The sequence below is a fragment of the Dendrobium catenatum genome, unplaced genomic scaffold, assembly GCF_001605985.2.
Source record: "Dendrobium catenatum unplaced genomic scaffold, ASM160598v2 fragScaff_scaffold_456, whole genome shotgun sequence".
NCBI lineage: Eukaryota > Viridiplantae > Streptophyta > Magnoliopsida > Asparagales > Orchidaceae > Dendrobium > Dendrobium catenatum.
Genome location: NW_021318918.1, coordinates 753,222 through 781,191, shown reverse-complemented (window position 1 = coordinate 781,191; position 27,970 = coordinate 753,222). Strand labels below are relative to the sequence as shown.

The following is a 27,970-nucleotide window of genomic DNA, read 5'->3' as shown; positions in this document are numbered from 1 at the left end:
AAAATCGTTATTTAACGATATTTAAATTAGATTTAAAATTCATTTTAAAAAATAAATATTAATTTTATCTTATATATTTAAAATGTAACATTTTATATTTTTTAAAAAAAATTAATTAATAATTAATAAGAATATTTTAAGTGAATTAGCTCTTAATAAATATTCATAAAAAGAAAGTATTAATTATAGTCCTGAAGTAGGCGTCCGGATTCCACACGTAATAACTTCTCGGTCTTGCCCGAATCACCCAATTCATTTCGTTTTTGAGCTTCTGGTTCCTTCTCAAGCTATGGACTGCCTCACCGGCGGGAATTCCTCTCTGATTCTCCATGGATCTTCTCTCCGACTCACCGCCTCCCGCTTCTCTCCCAAGTTTCAAATTCCCGTGAATCCCCGCCCCTCTCTCTTTTCTGCAATTGCTTCCTCTTCCCGTACAGCGCTCGAGGATAAATCTTGATACCTAACTTCTCTCTGTTTTTTCTAGAGATTGAAGCCGCCGCCGATTTCGCAGAAGCGGCTGTTGTTTTGCAGGGCGTCTGGTTCTCAGAAAGGAGATTCGGGAAATGAGTTTCCATTTAAAGTAGGAAATGCTTTCGCTGAGGAGGTAATTTCTTTTTGGTGGTTTAGTTTTTTTTCCTTTGATGTTGTAATTTATCATTGGATAAGGGATTTTTTGGGCGGCTATAGCTTATTTTAATCTGATTTTGAGGTTTTTTCCAAGAAACTAAAGGAGTTCCGTGCGGAAGGTTACTTAACGAACATTTGGGGCATTAGTTAGTATTTGATTTTCTTCTTAGAATAAGATGTTATCTTGAAATTGTTCTCATCCGGTGGAAGACGGAAATTTTTCTTTATGCTTGTATTCGAATATATGAAACACTTTGGATTACGGGTTTCTAATTGCTTGTTAGTGCTAGGTAACAACAATTTGTTTGTTTTGTTGTGGGTTTTTTGTTTTTTTGCAATGTTGGTTAACTAATAACTGCCATGGTGGCTGAGCTAGACTTTATATAATGATGAAAAGTCAAACTGCAAGGAAAGCTAACGAGGATGGATGTACCTGAATTGGTCAAGATGAAGAAAGGATTGGGTTGAAGAAATAAATCTATGCGAGTTTTCACTATTTGGAATGTTAGCGCTTAAGTCGTGATTGGTTTGAAGAAACGATGAAGCTATTTATGCTTCATAAGTTTTAATAAATTATGATGGGAAACATCCTCAGAGGTTGAAAGATTTGTTTAGAGCTTATTCGCCTTTTTAGATTCCACACAAGTGCAGATAAGGGAATTTTCAAAACATTCATTAGGTTGGAAGGGAAATGCAGTCCTGAAGGAAAAAAAGAAGTTTTTTTTTTTTTTAAACGTGAAAAGTAGGAGGATTCTACCAGGAAGCTGGATAATCTCATTTCAGGTCTGCATAATAAATTGAATATGATAAAAGCTGCATTTTTCCCTCGGTGATTTTGGAGAAAACTATTCAGATAACAAGAATTGTATTGCATTGTGAAGCGGCTACTTTTTGTAATCAGCCTTGAGGATTTCCTTATGTCAATTTTGTCAGTATTATTTAACGTGTCATGTGGTTGTCATCATCCTTATTTGTCAGGGGTAAAATGATCTAGTCATAGTTTACATTTTTTTTTTGTTTTTTTTTTGTTTTTATCTAGTCATAGTTTACATGCTTTTTCATTTTGTCATTATTAGGATTAATTATCTTGTAAATTAAGACTACTAATATGAATGGCAGGCATTGGACTATTATTGGTGGTATTGAGTTTGGAATAAAGACTCGACTTTTCTTTGATATCCTCTACTGGGATAAATTCCTTTTTTTTTTCCCAGCCTTGAGGTTCTTTATTTTTCTTTTTTTCATCATCAACTTCCCTTGAGACATTCATTAGTCTCTTCTTATTAATCTATTTTTAATTTTGCCTCCTAGTATGGTTCTTTAAATCTCCATGACAATCTTTGCTTTAACTGAACACTTTATATGAATTGGTATCAGCGCAATTATTATGCATAGAAACAATTTTCTCTTTGATTATTGAATGTTTTCTTGCCTACATGGCATCAATTTTCATGTAATTTGTTTTTTTATGCTTATTGCTGTTGTGTTATTCCAATTTTCACCATTTTTACCCTTGCCACATCATTGAATTCATGTTTTTGCTATAGTTCTCTTAGTTTGGTTGCTGTCCCTATGCCAATGTCTCTCGCAGCACTAATTTCCTTGCAAGAGCATTATTTTTCTTGCTCTTGATTCTCATGGTTTGGGTCGTTGACTCTTTTAGAAGTTTTGGCTTTAGACCACCTCCTAGCTACTAGAAACCATGTTATAACTTGCCCATTCCAGCAGCTAGCCGCAATGTTTTAACTTGGTTCTACATCATTTTGGTATCAAAGCATGGTTGCATTCCTGGGAGAATGATGAGGACATCCGGCTGTGAAAGTTTATCAGAGGAGAAGCCGAAGATCGACGACCATGATTGTACCACTTTATTTTGAGTTATTATTTATATTTTGATCTATTTAAGTTTTTTTTTTCATTTTTACCCTCACTTGAGGGAGTAGACTTATGTAACATTAGGGGGTACTTTTTTTATTTGTCTTATTATTATATTTTGGCTAGTTATAGCCATCTCATCTTCTTTTTGAGGGCATGAATGATTATTAAGAGAAAATTCTGCACTTTGTTTTTAAGAGCTTTGAGAGTTCTTATGAAAGTTGAAGCCCCTAGGTGAGGGCAACGTACTACCCACCAGCCACTGGAAGCGTCCGGGCTCGTGGTTTGAAGTCCTTAGGTGTGGGCAAAGTATTACCCATTAGCCGCACGAAGCGTCCGAGCTTGTGGTTTATCTTCTACACCGACTCCCTCTCCTCCTTCTCCCTTAGCCGTCACTTTCATCTCACTCTGATACCATTCCTCTTCCCTCAGTCCTCCCCACCTCTCGGCCCAACCACCTTCACCAAGCTATCGGCCTCCACTTTCCCAACCTTTGGCCAATCCCTTCCTCCACCCAACCACCGGCCCCCTATGATGCACAGACACGGACACGGCGACACGGATATGACATGACATGGACATGGGACACGTCAATTATTGAAAATATAGGACATGTATATAGGTTGGAAATAATAATAATATTATTCTTTATTATTTTTTAAAAATGGTGTATAAAAATTAAATAAGTTTAATTTTAAAAATAACTTAGAAATAATATATTATTTAACTAGAATTTGTGATTAAAATGATTAATATTATGATATTGAGAGTCGGACGCCGATGCCATTTATCATTCATCAAGAGAGGAGATTAAAGTACATTCATTGCCAATGAGAATATTCGATGAATGAGGTATTAATTGCAGGCAATTTGGTGTTGTTGATAGGAAATAAGAAATTTAGTTTTTATATTTTAAATAAAGAAAAAATTTAAATACTAAAAATTATATTTAAAAAAATTCATAAAAATATTTAAGATACGCATGTCAAACACGCGTGTCCAATTTGTATTTACTATTTTTTTAATCGAACACGTTTTTGGCGTGTTTGACACGTGTTGCTCCTCCCAATTAAGTCTCTCAATCAATTACACTAAATTAACTTCAGATTTGAGATTTGATTTAAGTCCTATTTCCTTAATTGAGAAATCATAATTGACAACTCTATTAAATCAATAATCCCACCCCAATCATGGATAGCTTGGTTCTACATCAGACTTACACTGGAATTATCTTGTCACATTTGCACTGCATTGAAAGGAACCACACATCCAACTTATACTCACAAGATTGTTTAATTATATGCCTTAAAATAACTATTTATAGTCTTTACATCGCTACATTAATAGATATTGGTTGCATACTATCAACTTAATTCAGTTTTAAATTAACATCCCACAAGATAAAACCTCAATTTTTAAATTAAACCAAATACCTTGTCCAAACAGTTGAAATATGCCATTTGTGAGCTGCTGTATTGGGTGATAAAATCCAATCTTAAATCCCACACATCATAGAGTACCTGCTAATGCTTGCATAAAAAAGATTGAAATAGGATAAAGATGCCGTTTCACAGTACAAATTCAAAAATCCAAATTAAAGGAGCTGTAGCTGCTTTATACTCCAAATTCCATTGCTTAAGAATGAACAAACATTATGTGCACGTGCAGTTTTATAGTCTTTTGATCCATTATCACTTTCAGCATGAATGCTTTTTTCAAACTTCTTATCAGGCAATTGGAGCTGAATATGGTGAAGGCTTTGAGACTTTTAGATTGGATGGTCCCCTTATGCTTGATGTGGTAATGAATATCAGAACGTTACTAGTTTATACCATTTATATATTTATTTAGAATTAATTCATTTTTATGCTTTTTGTCTAAATATTTTAACCATTACTCTTGTAATTTTATTAATATGGTATCTTGGTGCTAGGATTACTTAAATGAGAGATTGCAAGAATGTTTTCTCCAGAGAATACGGCATGCCATGAAACCGGATGAAGCTTTTGGACTAGTCTTCTCATGGGACAATGTTGTGGTATTTCTTCTTTCATCATACTACATGCACTGTCTCCTAGTAAGAGAATATTGCATATTTTGTTGAAAAAATTCAGGAGAACCCTCCATGAAATCTATAACTCTGCATAAAGTTAATGGGTAGTAAGTCAATTGTATGACGTAAGACTTGCTAATGGATTTACATCCTCTTCTTGTTAAATTTTTAGGTCAGAATTGGTGTAGAATAACTTGCTTCGTCATGGAGGTATTATTATGCATGCATAAAAGTGCTAAAAAGAGCTATTTTTACCTAGAAATCCCTCTGTACTATCGTAGCTTCCTTTAATTTACTCACCATGGTACATGACCTTTGTACCAAGTGAGTCATGTTCGAGAAATGTCTGAGAGCTTTCACTTTGATTTTGCTGAACCCAACAGTAAAGATGCTATTATCTTGCATTGCTTGAAATCTGATATGTTTGGAGCTCTATAGCTTGCCCGTTAAGGTTGGGAGTGCCATATGAGTTACCAAAACCCATTAAAGCTCATTTAATTAAGCCTCCCAAAGCCTCCTATGCACTTTAACTAGTTTATGATTAGCTTTCGTGGGATACTTCTTAAAACCCCTTTAAAATATAATATATTTTGTTTTAGTAAAAAGTAATGTAGATGCTCACTCAATTTCTAGTTTCAAGTAATGTCAAGCTGTTGACCTGTAAATAAATAAAAAAAAAGCAAAATCCCATACCTGTCCGGCCACGTTGACGCCATGCTTCCGCATGTTCGAACGTCGCATCCCGCATGTTGTCGCTTCTCCCCCACGATCTGTCTCGGCGTTAAAAGGAGACCGAAGCCCCTACTCTTCGGTTCGACGACCACGACCCCCTCTCTCGCTCCCGCTCGCTGCTTCTTCGGCTCCTTCGGGGCTGCTCGGTTTCGTTCCCTCGACGACTTTCCCTTCCTGCGGTGCAGAAGTTATGACATTTTTGAGCGGAAGATACAACTTGGAGCTCGCTCGCTGTGAAGTAGCTTCTCCGGCTCCCTTGTTACCGCTCGACTTCGCTCCTTCGACTGATGTTCCTTTCCTTTCGGTGCGGAAGTTCCGACATTTTTGATCGGATGAAACGATAGGAGCTCATTGTTGTGAGGTAACCTTCGCCCTTTGGCGCACTTCTTCAGCTCCTTCGACGTTGTTCAACTTCGCTCCTCCATCAACTTTCCCTTCCAGTCGGATCGGAAGCAATGGAAGCCGATTACTCGGCTCGTTCCTTGCCATCCGACTTTGTCCCTTCGACGACTTCACCTTCTTGCCAAATAGGAAGTTGCGACATTTTTATCGGAGGCAACAAAGGGAGCCCGTAAGCAGTGAAGGTAACTTTCTGCCTTCTATGAGCTCCTTCGGCCAAATCCCATAAATCCACCGAACCGAGGGATTGAACAATTTTTTTTAAAATAATATAATATAATTTTAATTATAATAATCTTAATTAATTATAATTAATAAAAGCATGTCTCCTCTTGCCTTGCCTCTGTCTTCGAGCCTCCACCGCCGGTCCCCAAGGTATAATTCTTAAACTTATATCCCGCTCTCGACGCTTGTGACGAGCTGGCAAACCCCCTACGTGCTCACGTAGCGTAATAGGGAGGGAAACTGGAACGGTGCTTGTGACGAGATGGGTGATCCCCTGACCGCTTATGTAGCGTGAGGTGGTCAAAAACTATGTACCCACATGTGGGGAAATCTTTGCGCTCTTTTCAACAGGTGCCATGACCCTTAAACTCTTATGTAGCGGGCGGAGATTAAAGAATTTACTGCTGCGGTGTCATTTGACACCTACCTGAAGCGCTCAAGTAGCGACGAGGGGAAGGCTAGTCTCTCGAATTTTTCCCCTAAACGGGGGAGACGTTGGAAGGTTGTCGAAATTTCGGGTGAACTTGAGACCTATTTTGAAACTAAATGAGCAAGTTGAGGACCAAGTTTGAACTCAAAGGATAGTAGGGGACATAGAACTTGAGCTTGCACATTGAGCTTATGGACTTGATAGAACTCAAACTTGAAAATGATACAAAGAGCTAGCTCAAATGATTAATAAAATACTTGAATCTAAATTATACAAGTTAGAACTTGAACTTGAGCTGAATTTTAAACAAGTGTGACTTGAACCTTTCGGACTCGAGCTCGAATGAATAAGGGACTCATACATGAGTTGGTTACAAACTTTGGCATGAATTAACTTGTAACGATCATCTCAATTGGGATACAAATGAATGAAGATGTCAAGCTTAGTATACACGAGGAATGATGTGCGGCATTTACATTAATCCTTGCAAATGAATGTGACTAAGATGCGACAAATACAAACACCCACGAGCTCTTGTAGGAAGGATATTGCAACATTCTCGTAACCAACATCGAGGTACAATCAGGCACACTATAAGACCTCAATGCATACAAAAAAAGAATGTAGTGGACTCTTACAATAGTCTCTACGAGATCAGGTGCATCGTACCTGCAAGAACGACGAATGGTTGCAGAATGTATGGGTGTCCCCTATATGCATTATTGAAATCTCCAACACTAGCAACATTGCCTGTAGATTGAGATGGCAATACTAGCACTTGATAGTGGAAAATCCGTCCTTGCAAATAAGTACATCAATCCATCTGAAATTGGTGAAATGTGGATATGAAGCAAACACAAGATCATCCTAAAAGTACGTATAGGAGATTGTAGTGAACACTATATACAAGCAGTAATACTTGATATAGTCGCTTGTGGATAACAACAGTGGGCACCTCGTAAGCACAACGAATCACCGTGGACACAAGTACATATATCACCTACTGCAGTGATGATTGAGATGCTGCTAGTACGTCGGGTATGAAGACGACTCGATATACGGAGGACACCTCCTGGCAGAATGGAAGAGATATTTGACCAAATTCGAACTAAACTTTGTGGTTTTCCAAAATTTCTTCTTGGTCATATACTTAGGAATAAAACAGTTCTTGCATCCACAAACACCGGAAATAACAAGTCTACTATACTGATGATTTAAAAGAGTTCTTTTCAAAGCAACAATTACGAATTTCTAGAAGGACCTCCCGATGAATGAGAAAAGAGAGTGTATCTGAATAATGAAATATTTTATGAGATTCAGGTGATGATGCTACGATTCACATATATCCAAAAATAAGATATTCATTAGTGCACTATGACCCACCTGCAGAAAGTAATATGTAGTGCACGACAGTCTACCTGTATAAAGTAGCGAATAGAAGCTGATACGCCACTCCATCGGATCCGTAACATTCATGTAAGCGAACAGAAGACGTTTACAAATAATTCAAAATGCCCCTGCACATGTACCGTAATTTGTATACACATAAATACACAAAATGAGTAAGTGCAATCATAAAACCCACATGGGCTCTGACGAGCGTGTTATAAGTTTACACGTGACGTCTAGAGATACTGCGCGAGTCAATAAATTTGAATCCGATCCTCCTAAGTAGGTAAATAAGAGTTGACAAGTTTCATCAAATAATTATAAAATACCCCAAACACCCGTATGGGCCCCGACGAGCGTGTTATTGGTACACACGCGACGTCTATGGATGTTGCGCGGGTTAATAAGTGAATTCAAGTCCGAGCCCGATCCTTCTATGCAGGTAGATAGGAGTCGACACGGCTCGAACCGTCAAATAAATATGCGGTCGCAAGGTCGATCGGGATATTTATTTTATACATTCATATTAGGCCTTCAAGGCCTATAATCAAGAGAATTCACTTATAAAGGCATACAGCCTATGAAACCCGATCCTCTGTCAATAACATGATAGGGTTGACAAGGTTCAAGCCACAAATAGAAATGACCCCATTTACCTCGATGATGGCCGTGCTGAACGAAAATCTCAACTGGAGGGGTTCATAAACATTTTCAAATATCATTCAAATACCCCAATGATAGCCGTGTTGAATGAAAATCTCAACCAAAGGGGTTCAGAAACATTTTCAAATGTCTTTCCAAATCTCCCCAAAATCCAAACTCCAAGAAAAATCTCAATTCCAAATGTTTAAAATTCGAAAATCATCCATCAAAACACTTAAATCACAAAATCCATCCACCATTCGCAACAGTTTATCGGAGTGGACAAATTAAAACTTACTTCAGCTCATATGGAGCCAATGTCGGATCCATTCTCAAATAATCTCCTGCCAGTAAGGACGTGGTACGTGTCCTCTGACCAGCGGTTTTGCCGCCAAATGACACCGCAGGATAAACGATTATGACTCGGGGCCCTCTGAACTGTTTGGTTTTGCCGCCAAATGGCACAACGAAATATCAGTTATGGCTAGAGTCAATACGCTCTTTAGTGACATCAAATCCTTAAGATATGAATCGATAGGATATGATCGATAGGGCACAAAGCCCTATGTTAGCTAAGGTGGATTTAAATTTATCCCATTATACAAACACTCACCCTAGGTCTACATGGTACCCTTGGACGAAGTAACCCATGGCTGCCGACAAGGATTCTTCTGTCAGGTTGGGTCGACTTCCTCCTCTAACTAAGTAGACCAACCCGTGACGATGGAACCATAGGATCTTGATCGGGTCCATCATCCATTCCCTCATCATCCGCTTTAAGTGCAAGATGGTGAAATTTTTATAAATATCAAATTCTAAGCCCAATGTTACTATTATATGTCAGATAACACGTATCTCTACGTATCTGATGGACGACTAGCCTTAATCGAAAGTTCTCTATCATTATCGGTAGGAGTAATTAACTATAGGGGCTTGCGCCTATAGGAAACAAGAACTCATATCATAAAGTCCTCACAAAATTAGGGCGAAATCTCTGGATAGTGTCGTATCTACAAACCCATCTGCGTTTCAAAATTTACCCCGGAACTTATTCCGTTAAAACTGCCCTCGCCGAAGAAAAAGCAAAGTTGGGCAGAGGCCGGGACCGAATTTTCGGAGCCCACACAAGCTCGACCGGATTATTTAATGAAAATTGGGTTCAAGTCAAATAAAATTTGGTAACACCTATAGATGTTTGATATTATAAGCAAAATATTATGTTGTTTGAAGAGTTTAATTTTGTTTATAAGAGTTTATCAAATCATACTCCTAGTAATTTTTTTTTTTTTTTAAATTTTAATTTCAATTAACTCAGTTTGGAGGGGGGCAGAGAGGTATAGTAGGGTTTTTAAATGACAAGGAGGCTCATGGGCTGATATCTAAAGCTTATAAGGTTGATACATGTGTTGCTAAACAAATTAGAGCTAGCCAATTAAGATTTTAATGTGTTTGGGTTCGTGCACTGGCCTACCCTACTTGACTACCCTAAATTAAGTGTTTCATATTTGTTATCTTCTTGGCCAATTCTATAAATCTTGGCTGGCCCACCTGGCGGCCTGCTGCTTGTTCAATGATTCATGACGGCCTTCACATAATTGTGCATGTCTGTGCTGAAGTGGTGCTTGCACATTACAGGCCGACACCCGCTCCTTGAAGTTGGATGCTTGGAGACGACTTGCTTCTGAAGAGGGTAAGCCATTGTTGACGTGCACTTTTCATAATGATCTACTTTTATTATGTACATCATTTTAGTTAATTGAACATTAAGACAAGAAATAAAGATGGTTGTTATATATTGTCAATGTTTCTATTTCTGAACTATATCATGAGTTGCTTGACTAATCACGTGTGCTTCTGTACACATTAATTTGCCATATTTGTTTTAATTACACTTAATGGACATGCATAATTGCTCGTGTGATGTCTTGATTGCCTTCCCTCTTTACTACTTTACTAGATTCATGTAGTTCTGCTGATACAATTTGTCTAACCTCTCATAAACTACCCTGTTATTTCCTTCACTTCCCTTTTTACCACTTTTACTTAATTCATTTGCAAGTGCTAATGAAAATACGTGCATATCAAATTACAACTTTTTAATGAAATGGATTATTCAATCTGTTTACTCTTGTATTAAATTTCTTCACTCTTTTCATCAACCTCTTCATAGTGAATTTTAACCTCATTAAACTAATGGAAGTAGCTAGACATGCTGACCCTAAAAAAGTAGCAATTTCTTGTTCTTGATGTGATGCGCCTTGTTTTAGTCAGTATTTGAAGCTGTTTTGGAAGGTTATGCTGTGAGTTGTTGGTGGTTTTTGCATTCTTTGGCGTGCCGGCTGTAGTTAGGCAGTGGCTTTTGGAGTTTGTGGTGTGCTGTCGCTGCAAATAACTGTTCTTATTGGTTGGCTTGTAGTTATCTGGTGCGCTGTGTAGGAAGTAACTAGTTCCAACAAGTTTCTGTTATCTGGATGTTTTGAATATCAATTTGTGGAATATGTTTGCATTCATTTTCTTCTGCTCCTAATTAGATGTGGAACATGTGTGCCTGCTGTTATGCTGTGGCCTATGTGCTCGTGGATTGTGGTTTTGTTCACCCATATCTTCTGGAATCGAGTACTGTAATTAATGGTTCAATGGAGTGTTTTTCAGTTCAGTGGAATTTTCTAATATAAAGTGGATGCAATTTCTTTAAAATCAGTGAACGATAATAAGAAATTAGGAAGAAAAACACACCAAAATTATTTTTATTACGAGATATATGAAAGAAAATAGCATGATACAATTGGATCTTCAATTGGAGAGGAAAATCTAGCTCTCCCAAATCCCTGGCGGTCGGCTAGAGCCCAAATAACCTAAGAATAAACTAAATTCAGCAAATTCCCTCCCAAATCAGCCTCTTTTCCCTAAAAAATCCCCTTTTAGATTTGAATTCAATTTATATTTATTTCCCTAATTAATTCCCTTCCAATTGTAATTAAAACTTTCCTAAAACCCTCCCTTAATTCTTCTTCCTTTTTCCTAAATAATTCTCTCTTAGATTTTAAATTCAAATTAGATCTCTTGCTTAGATAATTCCCTCCCAATTATAATTTAAACATTCCTAAATAATTCCTCTTTGATTGAGAACCTTCCTAAATAGCTCCCTCTTAATTAGGAAACTTCCTAATTCCCTCCCAATCAAATCGGCCGGTCCATCAACACATCCCTCCCAAAGTGCCACATTATCCTCAAGGTGGAACGAAGGAAATTCCTACCGAAGCACTTGACTAATAACACTGGATTGAAAAATAGATTGATACTGGTTCGAATGATCCTTTTCTCCAGTATCTCCCTAATTAATCTCTCAATCTCATCCTTCTGGATTTGTGGATGACGGTACAGACGAACACTTATAGGTGAGACTCCTTCCTTCAAGATGTAGCATGCTCGCATTCCTGTAGAAGAGGCAACCCCTGAACTGGCTGGAACACCTCTCGATACTGCTGTAGGAGTGGCTAAACCATGTCTTGTGCTTCTATCTTCTCCCCATCTTCTTCTTCTTCCAAACTTTTAAGCTCCATAAAAAATCCCACTATTTCACCATTTCCCCTCCTTAGAAGTGGTTCCAAAGATGGCATCTCCTCTTCTTCCCCCAAAACATCTACCTCTCGATCCTTTCTCATCATACCTATATTAGGGTTTCCCACCGCTTTCCAGTCCAATCAACGATATTGTCGCCTCCGATGTTGTCGGTTGGGTGTGAAGCTCCAATAGTTTCCTTATTATTCCTTCTTGGTTGGAAAACTTTTCCGCCATTGATGTCATTCTATCATCAAATGCCGATTTGAATTGGACAACTTTTTCTTTAAGGCGCTCTTCCAAGGTATCAACTTTCCTTGCCCCATGGTCCCAAAAAAGTGCTTTGATACCACTTTGTAGGAAGTAGATGCAATTTCATCAAAATCAGCGAACACCAATAAGAAATTATGAAGAAATGCACACAAAAACTATTTTTATTACAAGATATATGAAATAAAATAGCAAGATACAATTGAATCTTCAATTGGAGAGGAAGATTTAGCTCTCCAAAATCCCTAGGCGCCGGCTAGAGCCCAAATAACCTAAGAATAAACTAAATTCAGCAAACTTCCAAAATATAATATGAAATCACCCTATTTAATCCTCTCCCAAATCAGCCCCCTTTCCTTAAATAATTCTCTTTTAGATTTGAATTCAAATTAGATTGATTTTCCTAATTAATTCTCTCCCAATTGTATTTAAAACTTTCCTAAACAATCCCCCTTAATTCCTCCTTTTTTTCCTAAATAATTCTGTGGGCTCCGAAAATTCGGCCCGGGCCTCCGCTCGCTTTTCTTCTTATTTGGCGAGGGAGTTTTAACTGATTAAGTTCCGAGGTAAATTTTGGAAGGCAGATGGGTTTGTAGATAAGACACTACCCAGAGATTTCGCCTCATTTTGTGAGGACTTTATGATCTGAGTTCTGGTTTCCTATAGGCGCAAGCCCCTATAGTTAATTATCCCTCTCAATTATGAGAGAGAACTTTCGATTAAGGCTAGTCGTCAATCAGATACGTATATCCTATTGATTCATATCTCAAGGATTTAACGCCACTAAGGAGCGTATTGGCGCTGGCCATAACCGGTATTTCGTGGTGCCATTTGGCGGCAAAACCACTCAGTTCAGGGGACCCCCGGGTCATAACCGTTTATCCTGAGGTGCCATTTGGCGACTAACCGCCGGTCAGAGGACACGTACCACGTCCTTACTAGCAGGAGATTATTTGAGAATGATCATAGTGATATTTTCGACTAGGCATTTAGCTCTTTTGTGAGCTGAAATTATATTTGAATTTGTCCACCCTGGCAGACTGTTGCGGAGGGTGGATGGGCTTTGCTTTAAGTGTTGGGATGGATAGTTTCATTTTTTAAATATTTTGGATTTTTTGGGATTTTTTTTGAGAATTTTCTGGATTTTTGTGGGTTTTGGATTTTTAATGGATATTTGGGTGGAATGTTGAGAAATATTTATGAACTTTAGACATTTGGAAGACATTTGAAAATATTTGGAAACCCCTCCGGTTGAGATCTGCATTCAACACGGCCATCATCTGGGTGTTTGGGGTCATTCCTCTTTATGGATTGAACCTTGTCAACTTTATCGGGCTGTCGACAGAGAATTGGGTTTCGTATGCTTTATGCCATTGATAGTGAATTCTCATTATTATAGGCCTTGAAGGCCTAATATGAATGTATTAAGACAAATATAACGGTTGCCACAACCGTATATTTGTTTGTTGGTTCGAACCCTGTCGACTACTATTGACCCGTATAGAAGGATCGGTTTCAAACTTGAATTCACTTGTCAACCCGCGCAGCATCCCTAGACGTTACGTGTGTACCAATAATACGCTCGACGGGGCTCATGCGGGTTTGGGGGCATTCTATAATTAAACCCTGTCAACTCCTTTTTACCTGCTAAGGAGGATCGGGTTTAAAGTTTGATAACCCGCGCAGCATCCCTAGACGTCATGTGTGTACCAATAACACGCTCGCCGGGGCCCATACGGGTTATGATTGTATTTACCCCTTGTAGTGTACCAATGTGTATACAAACTACTGTGCACGTGCGGGAGTATTTTGAAAGTATTTGTAGACGCCTTCTTCTACTTGCACGGAGGTTGCAGATCCGGTGGCGCGGCGTAGCAGCTTATGAATAGAGTTGTTCGCTGCTTCGTACAGGTGGATTGTCGTGCACTACTCGTTGCTTTCTGCAGGTGGATCGTAGTGCACTAACTAATCTCCTGCCTTCATTGTAGATGCTTGTAGAAATTTGTACTCGTCGTATCTCATTTGCTTCTGCTTGCAAATAACATATAGTATGTATGATGAATATTCTACAACCCCTGAGATATTTGTACTTCACCATACATCATCTGTCCTTGCTTATAGAGGGCCAGTGTATTTGATTGATGTTGGACAATTATCAACCATGGAGGTGTTATAGTGTCTTTGCCACAACAATTGGTAGGTACCTTGAATGTATTACGGACATGATGTCTCTTTCACCACTCTTCATGTACTTGATTGTAAACATGTCTTCTATACTCATTCGTGGACAAGTTGTATTATCTTATACTATTTATATCTCTTCGTTAGTGTCCCTAGGTGGACGTAGAAAATACTACAACAATCTTCTTACACGCCCTTATCAATATCATTGCTTGCAAGCTTGGGTACATTTGATTGCATGAGTCATCATCATCATTTGTGAGTAAATGATGTTTGTAGATTCTATAGTTATTGCAAGTCTTCCTTTTCACCACAAATTTTATATGTATTCTTTTGTATTTAGTTTGGACCTTTGTTGGTATGATAGCATCTTGATGTTGATTGAAGACTTTGCCATGTTGATTGTGAGCATGGCATATTGAAAATCCTGTTGCAACTATCAAATCCTTTCCATTAGCATGAATATTGTGAGTGTTGCATACTAATTACCACCATTTACAATGGTGAAAAAGGATTCATGTAGCCGACCCCACGTAGTGGGATAAAGGCTTGATGTTGTTGTTGTTGTTTGTTGTACTTTGATCTTATATTTGTTGATGCTAAATTTCAATTCCATGGGGTCCTGAAAGTTCAAGCCTTGTTGTGTAAATCAAGTTCTTGCTTGAGTTCAAGTAGTGAGCTCAAGTCTTATGTCCCCTTCACTTGGTTTAAACCAAGTTCTCTTGCAAATGATTCATGTTCTATTCTATGTATGTGCTTCAAGTCCTTACTTGAGTTCAACTACTCAAGTCAAATTTGAATCAAACTCTTTGTTTTATTGTTCAAGGCCAAATCAAAGTCTCTTGTGGTCTTGTAGAGTCCAGGTTCGAGTTCAAATCCTTTCTTTTTATTCAGGTTATGGTTCAAGTTCATTTAAGTCCATTTGATTCAAGTCCACAAGTCCCATTTTGCTCCAAGTCCTTGTATGTATTTCAGACAAAAATTCGGCAGCCTCCCGACGTCTCCCCCGGTTGGGGGAAAAACCAAGAGGCCGCCTACCCTCCACGTCAATAAAGACGTGCACGGTTGGTATTGGTGAGACACCGTGGTAGTTGTATTTTTGTTTTTTCTACCACCACGCGCAATAAAGGTGTGCATGGGGTTTTAAAAAGCATTTTTATTTGAAAAGAGACAGTTTTGCTTTCCCCCTGCTCGGGGGTACTTATAAGTGACGCCGCTTTGCCGTAGGTGCTGCACAGGGGTCCCATCCCACCACGTGCAATAAAGGTATGCATGGGGCGGTTCTCCAGTTTGCCACGGACATTGAAGTAGGGTTTTGAGTTTAGAAATATTCATACCTGACCGTGGATCGAGGGGTCACTCGCCTACCTCGTCGTAGGTGTCGCACCGGGGTCCCATCCCACCACGCGCACTAAAGGCGTGCTTGGGGCGGTTTTCCGGTCCTGCACGAACGCCGAGGAAATAGAGAGGGGGCATTTTTTGTTATAATTAATTATAATTAGTTATAATAATAAAAAAAGAATTATAATTAAAAAAAACTAATTATAATAAATAATAAATAATTAATTTTAATTAAAATAACTAATTATAATTAATTTTTAGTAATTATAGTTAATTATTAATAATAATAATTAACTATAATAATGATAAAAATTAATTAGAATTTATTTTAATTGAAATTAATTATTAATAATAATAATCAAATATAATTAAATATTTAATTATAATTAATTTAATTCAATATAGTAATAATAATAATATTATTAATATATATAAAAAAAATATGCCCAAAAGGGCTGTTTGGGACAGGATTTGGTTGCAAGAAGCACGTGAAAGGTAGCCGGCTACCTTCACAGCCAACGAGCTCCTATTGCTACTTCCGATCGGACCAGCAGGGAAAGTCGTCGAATGAGGTAGGTCTCTCTCTCTCTGCAGGATTTCGGGCGGGATTTCGGGGATTTGGACGGCTTCTTGACGGATACGAGGATTCTAACCGGGATTGTCGCCAGAAATTCTGGATCCGACGGTCAAGGTATGATTTCATTTTTATTTCTTTTGGGTATGATCCAGAGGTCAACAAATTCCTAGTTAGATTTTGAATTCAAATTAGATATCTTGCTTAAATAACTCACTTCCAATTGTAATTTAAACATTCCTAAATAATCCCCCTTTGATTAAGAACCTTCCTAAATAGCTCCCTCTTGGTTAGGAAAAATCCTGATTACCTCCCAATCAAATTGGCCGGTCCATCATTTTCATTCCTCTAGTTTATGAGAGGGTTGTTTCAAATGGGATTGTTATAAGGGAAATGCATCAAACTCGCTGTGTTATATTGTTATCTCCTACATGGATTACGCCATTGTAATTTGGCTTTATGCCATCTATTTTTATTTTTATACTATGAGAAACATCATTTTTGTACTGTGTAAATTATAGCTTAGAGGCTTTCTGATATTGAAAGGATGCTTAATTATTGGTTTTAAACAAGTGCAATTACATAAATGACAAATTTTCTATATGCCTTTGATTGTAACTTGTGGCATTTATTCTCTTAAGCATCATATACTGTCTTTTCTGGAATGCTATTGTCTGTTGTCTTATATTCACATATTTTATTTCACAACAGTCAATTTTTGAGCAGGAAGGGAGATCCCAACTGCTGGCCATGTTCATAGAACTATTGTTAACACTGCTGCTGACCATGTCCTACAAAAGGTTAGACAACCAATCTTTTGGGCCTAAATTGAATGCATTTTTTTGATATATATCATATTATTATGAGCTACCATATGGGAATATAATTTATGCTGTCATATATTTTGTGGAATGTTTAAATTTTATGCAATCATTTTTTCTTTTAACAACTCATTAGAACCCTCTTTTAGGCTTTTTCTCAGAAATGTGTTGCAACATCCATATATTGTAGTTTAAAAACATCATTAATTGGGTCATTTGACATTTTAGATATTCGGACTAGTGAGGTCTTTAGCATTTTCCAAATCCCTAGACATGCCTTTCCTCATGCTTCTAACATCATGGTGCTACTTGAAAGGTGACCATCCATGTAGACTGAACTCCTAAGCCAAATGTTGACATTTAGCATTCAAGTTTTCTGAAAAGTTTTGCAGCTACCTTTATTGATTAGAAATGATACTTTTTGTAGTAATGTGACTAGGGATCTCTATGCAAATGTAATTTGTTTTAACTGCTTTTTTCCCATTTACTTAGGATCTCTGCATAATGCCCAACTGAATCATCTTGTAGACGTGCAAATTTTTTGTTTATTAATCTTTCCAGGTAGCTACCAAGTTTTTATTTTTGATTAAAAAAGGGGTTATTTCTTTAAGAACTCGTTTTTCTTGATGTAAGAAGTGGTTAGTTCTGAGTTTTGGTTTTGGTTGGAAGTGGATGAATGTGAGGTTTTTTTTTTTTTGGAACTCACCTCCACGAAGGAGAGAAGTGAGCCCTTCACTTCTGAGGTTTTGGCTGTCAAAATGCCGTCACCTTGCTTTTTACATAAAATGATAATAAAAAAGTATTTCATTACAAGGAGATTGAGTTAGAGTGCTACTTTTATTCATAATAGTGAAATATAAAATATTATAGAATTAACGAGATGATGGATAAAAAATGAAACTCACTGTTCGCCTAGTTTCCTCTACATCAAATTTTTCTGAATTTGAGTTTTACCTATTATGTCATTAATTCGAGTATATATTTTAGATATCTCGGGTTTATTGTTCAAAGTGATGGTGAAATAGATGGGGATTTTATTGTTAGAATTCAAGTTGGATGGTTGAAGTGGAGGAATGCATTAGGCCTGTTGTTTGATAGAAAAGTACTCCTCAAACTTAAGAGAAAATTCTATAAGATGGTAGTGAGACTTACAAAGCTTTATGGCGTATAATGTTGGCTATCAAAAGAGAAGCATAATATTAAGTTAAATGTTGTAGAGATGAGGATGCTCAAGTGAATGTGTGGCTTTACTCTTAGAGACAGAATGCTAAACGAGTATATACGTGAAAAGGTTGGAGTAGATCTAGTGGCAAATAAGATTAGAGAGAGTCGCTCTAGATGGTTTGGCCACATAAAATGCCGGCCTTCTGATGACCCGATGAGGAGAGTATATGTATTAGATTTGACCTATGTTAGGAAGGTAGAGGTCGACCTAAAAAGACGGTTAGAAAATATTAGAAATGACATTTTGTTATTAGATTTAAATAATAATTTGACTCTTAACATGACACAATGGACAAAAAAGATTCATGTAGCCTACCCCACGTAGTGGGATAAAGACTTCTTGTGGTTGTTGAGGTTGACCTTCATTGAGTCATTGGGTCTAAGCTTACTATCATGATTGAATGTTATACTACAATCTTGATTTGCTTAATTGTGTGGTACTTATTACCTCTTCAGTTTGTTTGCCCACCAGGAATCTGTTGCTTTGATAGCAAAATGATCCAGAATTTAGGGAGCTTTCTCTAATACAAATGCTGATAATCTAAGGATAAGCCTTCTCTAATAAGCATAATGAATTGCCTTTTCTTGCTTTAAAATTGATTTCCGTCTGAGCTCTATTAACTATAGTAACCCAAAATGCCAGAATTCTATTTTCAGATGATTCTATGTGAAAATTGAAACTGAGGGAGTTAGAAATTTGAAATGCTGCAACAATTGGATGAAGCACTTAAGCTTTGTCAATCACTTTTGCTTTCTTATCTTTATTTTTTTCCGAATCTTCCTTGTTGTACTTGTAGGCGCAACAAATTCCTTTATTTTAATGACCTTTCTTCTCTAGAATATTGTTTTACTTAGTAATCTGTTTTCCAATTGTGATGTTGTGGTCTTATTCCCTGGCATCTAGGTTTTGTGCTGGGAAAAAGAGGTAAGTAGGTTGGAGAAGTTGAAGTCAAGGCTCTCACACCTGTATTATCAGAATCTTCTTAAGGTCAGATATTTGGAAATTTATTCAATGAAGCACTTTCTAATGTGTTATGCTTTACCTTAACGAATATTGCTTTTGTTCATTACAGCTTGACACTCCTATTAAAGGGTTAAGAGAATGGTTGGATGCCCTTTATACGGCTGGCACACCTTGTGCTGTTGTGTCATGTCTTGATCGTAAAATTATGCTTGAAACTCTGGAACGAATGGGAATTAGCAAGTATTTTCAGGTTTAATAACTTTTGTTCCCCTATCTGTTTTTGGTGAACAGGATTTGTACCAGCTAAGCCTGGACTTCCTGCTTGTTTGTGGGGTGGGTGTGTGCGATATATTGAAATCATGAAAATTTCCTATCAAATACTTTGTCTTTTATGTTAATGCAGGCTGTTGTGACAGAAGAGGATGGGATGGAATCAACAGCTCATAGATTTCTATCAGCTGCTTTGAAGGTATGAAGAGACGATACTTCTGAAGTGGAATTGTGGATTTACTCTATTGATTACTTTTTCTTCATCTGCTCTATCTTTTCTAATATTCTGTGGGTTATACTATTACGGTGTTCAAGTTTTGTGAAAATTTCTTCGAAAAAGGTCCCTAAGCTTTTGTACCAAAGTAGTTCTTTTGATGCTTTCTTTGCTAGAGAAGTACTGTTGGGTAGTAATGATTGAAGTTCAGGATACCAGCATGAGTGAATGTTAGACGGTAGATGTTTCAATGATCTAAGCATTGAGTATACCCACATGTAAAGTAGAATTCTGACATGATATGCCAATGATTCATGGAATCATCATTTTTCCAAACCAAACTTTAAAAAAAAAATCTGGGCTTTAGATAAGTTCTTTGTGAATTATTTGAAAGATGCAGATTGGAGGAAAGTTTCTGTTTGTGTGTCTCGTTTAAACATGCATCATAGTGCTATAACTGTATTGAACCTCCTGTCTTACAAAATGACATGACTGGCTCTTTTCTTTTAACCTTTAATAATTGTTTAAGGGGTTGTTTGGTTTAATGAAAAATGAGTGCGAAGTATTTTAAATGTAGGGTTTTAGGAATTTTGATATTTTGTTTGATGAAAAAAGGAACGCAGAGTAAAATTTTGGTGAATTCTAAATTTACTTTGTAATTCATTTTTGATGTATTCAAAGTTCACCTTTTTTTGGCTGAATTTCAAATATAGAAAGTTGATTATGCTCTCGCCGTAATTAGCTGCCACCACCCACCTGCCATCACCGGTAGCCGCCATTTCCACCCACCCGCCTACCCGCCACCATTGGCCTCCCATCGCCACCATGAGTCGCCAATGGCCTCCCATCACCGCTATCCATATCCACCGAACTAAATGACCCATTAGTATTTTTTGGTTTATCTTGGATTCATGCAATGTCCATTCCTGGCTATTGTTTTCTTAGCAATTCTCCCTTGCTGACTGTTGGTAATAATCCTACATTGCTTTATCATAGTTATTGGTTGCAACCTTTGTATTGAGAGTCATTCAGCTGTGGGCTCCGAAAATTCGGCCCCAGCCTCCCCGCTCGTGCTTCTTTTATTTCGGCGAGGGAGTTTTAACTGAATAAGTTCCGGGGTAAATTTTGGAAGGCAGATGGGTTTGTAGATAAGACACTACCCAGAGATTTCGCCCTCATTTTGCGAGGATTTTATGATCTGAGTTCTGGTTTCCTATAGGCGCAAGCCCCTATAGTTAATTACCCCTCCCAATCACGAGAGAGAACTTTCGATTAAGGCTAGTCATCGATTAGATACGTAGAGATACGTGTCATCTGACATATAGTAGCAGCATGGGTTTGAGTATTTGAGAAATGGATTTGGATTTGAGAATCTGGAGAGTTTGATATTTAAAATAGACATTTCACCATCTTGCAGTTAAAGCGGATGGTGGGGGAATGGATGATGGACCCGATCAAGATCACATGGTTCCGTCGTCCCGGGCCATCGTGGTCCCTGGTCTACTTAGTCAGAGGAGGTAGCCAACCCAACCTGACAGAAGGATCCTTGTCTGCAGCCATGGGTTGCTTCGTTCAAGGGGACCTTGTAGACCGGGGTTGAATTTTGTCTAAGGGAACAAATTTGAATCCACCTTAGCTAACAGAGGGCTTTGTGCCCTATCGATCATATCCTATTGATTAATATCTAAAGGATTTAACACCATTATGGAGCGTATTGACTTTGGCCATAACCGCTATCTGTGTGCCATTTGACGGCAAAACGACTCGGTTCAGAGGGCCCCGGGTCATAACTGTTTACATGCAGTGCCATTTGGCGGCGAAACTGCCGGTTAGAGAACACGTACCACGTCCTTACTGGCAGGAGATTGTTTGAGAAAGAATTCTAGTGATATTTTCGACTAGGCATTTGACTCTTTGTGAGTTAGAGTTTATTTGAATTTGTCCACCCCGGCAAACTGTGGCGGAGGGTGGATGGATTTTGCTTTAAGTGCGTTGGTGGATTTATTTCATTTTAAATATTTTTGAGATTTTTGGGATTTTGAGACTTTTTGGGTTTTTGAACTTTGTGGAGTTTTGGATTTTGATGGGCATTTGGATGTTTGGGGGACATTTGGAAATATTTGTGAACCCCTCCGGTTGAGATAAACATTCAACACGGCCATCATCGGGGTATTTGGGGTCATTTCCATTTGATTGAACCTTGTCGACCCTATCAACTTATCGATAGGGGATTGGGTTTCTCGTAGGCTTTATGCCTTTGTTCATGAATTTTCTTTGTTGAAGGCCTTGAAGGCCGAATATGAATGTACAAAATAAATATTCTAGTCAACTTCGTAACCGCATATTTATCTGATATCTCGAACCCTGTCTACTCCTATTTATCTACTTAGGAGGATCGAGTTTTGTAGGCTTCATGTCTTTTGTTTAGTGAATTCTCTTAATCATAGGCCTTGAAGGCCTAATATGAATGTAATAAAACAAATATACCAGCTGTCGTGACTGTATAATTGTTTATTGGTTCGAACCCTGTCGACTTCTATTGACCCGTATAGAAGGACCAGGTTCGAACATGAATTCACTTATTGACCCGCACAGCATCCCTAGGCGTCACGTGTGTACTAATAACACGCTCGCCGGGGCCCATGCGAGTCGAGATTATATTTCCCCCTTTAGTGTATCTATGTGTATACAATTTATAGTGCACGTGCAGGGGTTCTTTGAAATGATTGTAGTTGTGCATATAACTATCATTTAGATGCACATAACTTTTCATTTAAGAGCTTATACACGCCTTCTGTCCGCTAGTACGAGTGCTGCGGATCCGGTGGCGTGCGTCTTGGTGTTGACTCCCCCTTTCTCATTCACCGGGGAAATTCTTATAGACTTTGAAGTCTGTTGCTTTTGAAGAGAACTCTTTTTTGAGGTCGTCAGTGTAGTAGACTTGTCATTTCTGATACTTGTGAATACCAAAATTGTTTTCCTCTTGAGTTTAGAGATTTTGGAACACCAGGAAATTTAGCTCGGATTTGTTCAAACATCTCTTCCATTCTGCCAGGAAGTGTACTTTTTCATACATCGGGCTGTCTTCGTGCCCGAAATACTTGAAGATCTTTACCACCAATGTCGTAGGGGATATCAATACTTGTGCCCACAGTGGTTCGTTGTACAATACACTGTTGTTATCCACAAGTATTCATTTGCATTTGCAGGGGATCCGTACCTGTGTCCACAGTGATTCATTGTACTTGCAACACATTGTTGTTATCCACAAGTGCAGGTACGACGCACCCGATCTCGTAGAGACTGTTGTAAGAGTCCACTACATTCTTTATTTGCATGTATTGAGGTCTTGTAGTTTGGGTTTCCTCGTGTGTGACCAAAGTTTTGTTCTCTACATGTGTTTGAGTCCAAGTTCAGTTTCATTCAGACTTGAGTTCAAACTCAGTGGGAGTCTTTTACATTCATTCAAGTCTTCTACTGTCATGCTAAGTTCATCCGGATTTAAATCTAATGCTCGCAAATGCGAATTTCACTTGGTGTCATACAGTTCAAGCTCAAATGCATAAGTTCTTGTTGTCCACATCTTATTCTAGTTTTGAATTCAGACTTCAGAGTATAAGTTCAAATCTTTGTTCAGGATCTTCTGAAGTCCTTGCAAGTTCAAATGTATGTTCAGATTGATTTGAGTCTGATTCCAATTTGATTTCATTTTATTTGGATTTTGACCTTTAAAAATCATTTAGAATTTTGTTCAGATTTAGGTCCACAAGTCCTCTGTTCATCATACAGGTCCTCTGCTCATTTAGTTCAAATTCTGTGCACTTCTGTTCAAGTACAGGTCTTCTATATTGTTGTCCAAGAAGGTCTTCTTATTGTTCAAGTCTTTGTACATTTCAATGAAAATTTTGGCAGCACCCCGGCATATCCCCCGTTTGGGGGAATGTAGGGGAGCTGGGCCTTCCCACCACGCTACTAGAGCGTGTATGGTAGGTGTCCTTAGACACCGCGGCCGTAGTAATTTTCATCCCACCACGCTACAAGAGCGTGTATGGGGCCTTCAGTAGTACTCGTACAGCGGAACAGCAGTGACGTACCAGAACAGCAGTGACTCCCCACCACGCTACAAGAGCGTGTATAGGCTCTCCCACCTCGTCGTATGCTTCGCACCGGGCTCCCTCCTAACCGCTGGCTACAAGAGCGGTATAGGTGGTTCCCGTCCGCTGCAAACATCGAGTAATGTGACTTTTGGAACATCATACTTCGCTTACGTAGCAGTGTCGGCGGTGTCGATGTTCGAGGTCGATGGACAGTGTCCCCACCACGTACACAGAGCGTGTATAGGGTTACCCGCCTCGTCGCACTATTGCACCGGAGATTCTTCCCCACTCGGTCTACAAGAGCGCGTATTAGGGATCAGCGCGTGTCGAGGGCGGGATGAAGTTAGAACTTATACCTTGACGTCCGGCGGTGGCTCGTGGATCGAGGCAGAGGGGATTCTTCTCTTTTCTTTAAAATTTTAAAATTATATTATTAATTAATATTATTAATTATAATTATTAACGAAATTGATTTTTAATTAATTACTTATAATTAATATAATGAATTAATTAATTAATTAAAAGTTTATTAAAATTAATTAATATCAATTCAATTATAGTTATCTATAATTAATTAATATTAATATATAATTTTTTAATAAATATAATTAATTGATATAATATTTAATTACAACTTAATGAATAAATCTAATTATAATAATTATAATTAATTAAAATAATAATCTGATAATTAAGTCAAAATTAATTTAAAAGTAATTATAATTAAAATTAGTTTTAATTTAAAAACTAAATATTCCTCTCTTCCCTCACCTCTCGTGTTCGGCGAAATTACGGGATTTTGCCGGAGTAAGCGCGTGAGGGTGAAAAGTTTCCTTAGAGCACGAGCTTCCGTTGTTTGCTTTGGATCAAAAAGTCGTGTTTCCGATCGACCGGAAGGGAAGTCAGACGGAGAGCGAAGTGAGCACCCCGGAGTGTTGGAGGAGCGACAGAGAGGAAGTTATCTTCAGGCGAGCGATCGCCTGTTGTTGCCTCCGACCAAAGTGTCCGCAACTCCGATCGACTGGAAGGAGGTCGTGGAGGAGCGGTTGGACAACAAGGAGCCGGAAAGCGCTCGATGGGGAGAGAGTTACCTTCACAGGGAGCTCTCGATCTTGCTTCCGATCTGACAGAAGGAAAAGTCGTCGAAGGTGGGGCTCGACCAGCCACGGGAAATGCCGAAGAAGTGCTCGACGGTGGAAAGCGGGTTCCCGTTCTAGCTTTCCGATCAAACACTCGTGATTCCGATCCGACAGCAAGGGAAAGTCGTCGAATGCACGAGAGATCGAGAGAGAGCGAGAGGAAAAGAGCCCCAGCTCTCTCGTTTCTCGAATATTTAATCGCGGCAGAGGGATCGTGCGAAGGACGTGGGAGAAGGACGTCGACGTGCCAGCGACGTCGGCCGACTTCCTGGACGTGCGGCTCTTCAGGTCGAAATATTTTTTTTATTAGATACGGGTCAACATCAGCTTAAATTCCCCTCAGAAGTTAGCATGATGCTAACTACATGAAATTTTAAAAATGATTTGTTTATGCATCAAGCATGTTAAAACTTAATTTCAAAATGATTTGTTAAGACATCAATCTGATGAATAGCTTAGTAAGATACTGATTCATTAATTTGATGATTTAGAAGTACTGAAATCAAATTAAATTGTTTAGCATATATAAGAGTTATTGAGCAAATTGCTTATGTAAAGACTTAGTTAAAAATTTCAATGGATTTGATTTATATATAGCTCTTTTAATTATTCATCAAATTTGATGAATGGTCAATCTTCTTAAAATGTTTTCAAATTAGATGTACAATTGTTCTTACGGTGTAAGTCAACTTCAATAATCTTGATCTTGCATTTGAAGATAATAACATTGAAAATTAGCTATGTGAGCTATGTGAAGAATGACTTGTTTTCATGTAGAGGATAGTAATCTATACCCATATATATAATGCCAAAGGCTGCAGTAGGCCTGATTCTCTTGTTTGTTTGTTTTTTTTCATTTCTTGGCAGTTAGATCGGAAACCTTCAAAGTGTGTGGGTATTTGAAAGATTCCAAGAGGCATTACTGCTGCCCACAATTGTACAATGATGGCAGTTGCATTGATTGGGTGCTCATCCAGCGTAAGTTTCTTTTTCCTCCAACATCCTCTATTTTAGTTTGTCAACTTGTTAGGCATTCCAAAGTGTTTCTGTATGGAGAGAATTGCTCTATAATGACTTGTATATGAATAAAAGAGAGAAATATTTCTTCTGTCTATTCCTTATTTAGCTAAGGAGTTTATCAAATATGCTTATCCTTGTTACTCAAATATTTTAATTTTTATGAAGGATATACAGCACATTAATACTGCTCACATTCTCACTTCATATTATATCCATATCTCATAGGACACAAATTTTTGGTCGGAATGAATCCACAAAAATTGATTAGATTGTAGTTTGTTGTTCATTTGTCACTTTTATAAAATGCTACCCTCACTTTGCTAGCTATCCATAATGGGATGATTAGGGGTGCAAATGAGCTAAGTTTGTGGCAAGTTTAAGTGTTGTTCAGCTGGCTTATTAAGTAAATGGGCCAAAAAAATTTCATTTGTATTTGGCTTGTTAACTTATCAAGCTGAAATTGAGCTTTTCGTAATTATAAAGGATACAAAAAATCATATATAAATTATAGTGTATATATATATATATATATATATAATCAAGCTACTATTGAGTCAAGTATGATTAAACAATGTCTTCTTTGTGTTTGACACATCAAATAAATAAGCTTATAAAAATGAGTTGAATTTAGGGGTGTCAGAATGGGTTAATGGATTCACGTTGTGTCCGACCCAAAATTAACCCAACTTTTTTAATAAACTGATAAAAATGTGAACTCAAATCTGACCCACTATCAATCTGAATGACCTGATAACCTATTCTATTAATTTTTTTAATTTTATGACTTGCCAACTATTAAGTTTTGGTTAATTGATAAAAAAAAAGATTATATCAATAAGTAAAAGAATTTATGGTGAAAAAAATTGAACCGTCGCTTTCGGTTCAAAATCTTGTTTGCGGGCCAACCCTAACTCAACTCGTTTAATAAACCGGTTGGAATTTCGAACCTGAACTCAATTCTTTAATTAAATGGGTAAGCCCAAATTCTGATTTTTTGAGTCAGGTCTGGGTCGAGTCAAGAAGGGTTGATGCATGAAAACAATGCTCTCTTGCTACCAGAAAAACTCAAAGCTCTAGATAAGATCCAACTTAAACTACCTAAATGCAAGGTGGCATATAGTTAGGTCTTTGATTTCTTGTGCTATGTGAGAAATTGCAATCATTGCGCTATGTAAGGCATCATATACTATAAATTCCACTTTCAAGGCATGCATATATTGAAATGCCATATCATTTTATGTCCTCATTGATTTTTTTGCATAAAATAGGTACGAATTGGAGCAAGCTGATTTAGCTGTCGCAAGCTACAATGAACTCTCTGTTATCAACTTGAAAAGACTGTTTGCACATAAAGGGTCTAATTTTATGGATTTACAGAAGCAAATCATAACGAAGTTACCATCCAGAAGGAAACTCAGGACTGATACTATCTTTTGAGTTTGTTTACTTCTTTCATCCCATAGAAATTTTAGAAGGTCAGCGTTTAATCATCTATTATACAGATTAGAGGTCATTATCTTTAGTGTTTTTAACCTCGCTGACTTCTCTTTGTACAGATAAAGCTCAGGATTTGTACCATTTTTAATGCATAGAAGGCATAAATTCTTCATGATTTGAAGAACTGCCTCAAAAGTATCTTAAAGCTCCCATGTTCAGAAGTTTAGGTAATTTTTTTTCTTCTTCTTGTATAACTGCGCCATGACCACAATTTAATTGGTATTAATTCCTCAATGATTGATTATAGTTGAAAAACCACCGAGTTTTGTACGATTGTATCTTTTTTATTTCTTCTGCATTAAGTTACATAAAGATGGATGCTTCCAGGTTTGGTTTAGAATTTAATGCAAATTAAGAACATGAAATGATATTTTGTTATATATTTTAGTATGTTAATAAAATGTTGATGGTAGTGAGACTTGTAA

General features: G+C 37.7%; 1 protein-coding gene across 1 annotated transcript; it reads left to right on the top strand.

Moving 5' to 3' along the window:
- Positions 1-203: 203 nt before the first annotated feature.
- LOC110116105 (5-amino-6-(5-phospho-D-ribitylamino)uracil phosphatase, chloroplastic) lies at positions 204-27,970 on the top strand. The gene is given in 13 exon segments (XM_028694330.1): positions 204-385; positions 485-604; positions 4,234-4,302; positions 4,436-4,540; positions 10,008-10,062; positions 17,026-17,099; positions 19,249-19,332; positions 19,418-19,558; positions 19,712-19,777; positions 25,896-25,991; positions 25,993-26,006; positions 27,317-27,523; positions 27,605-27,970. Coding segments are annotated over 12 exon segments (1,089 nt in total). The 5' UTR covers positions 204-289; the 3' UTR covers positions 27,486-27,523; positions 27,605-27,970.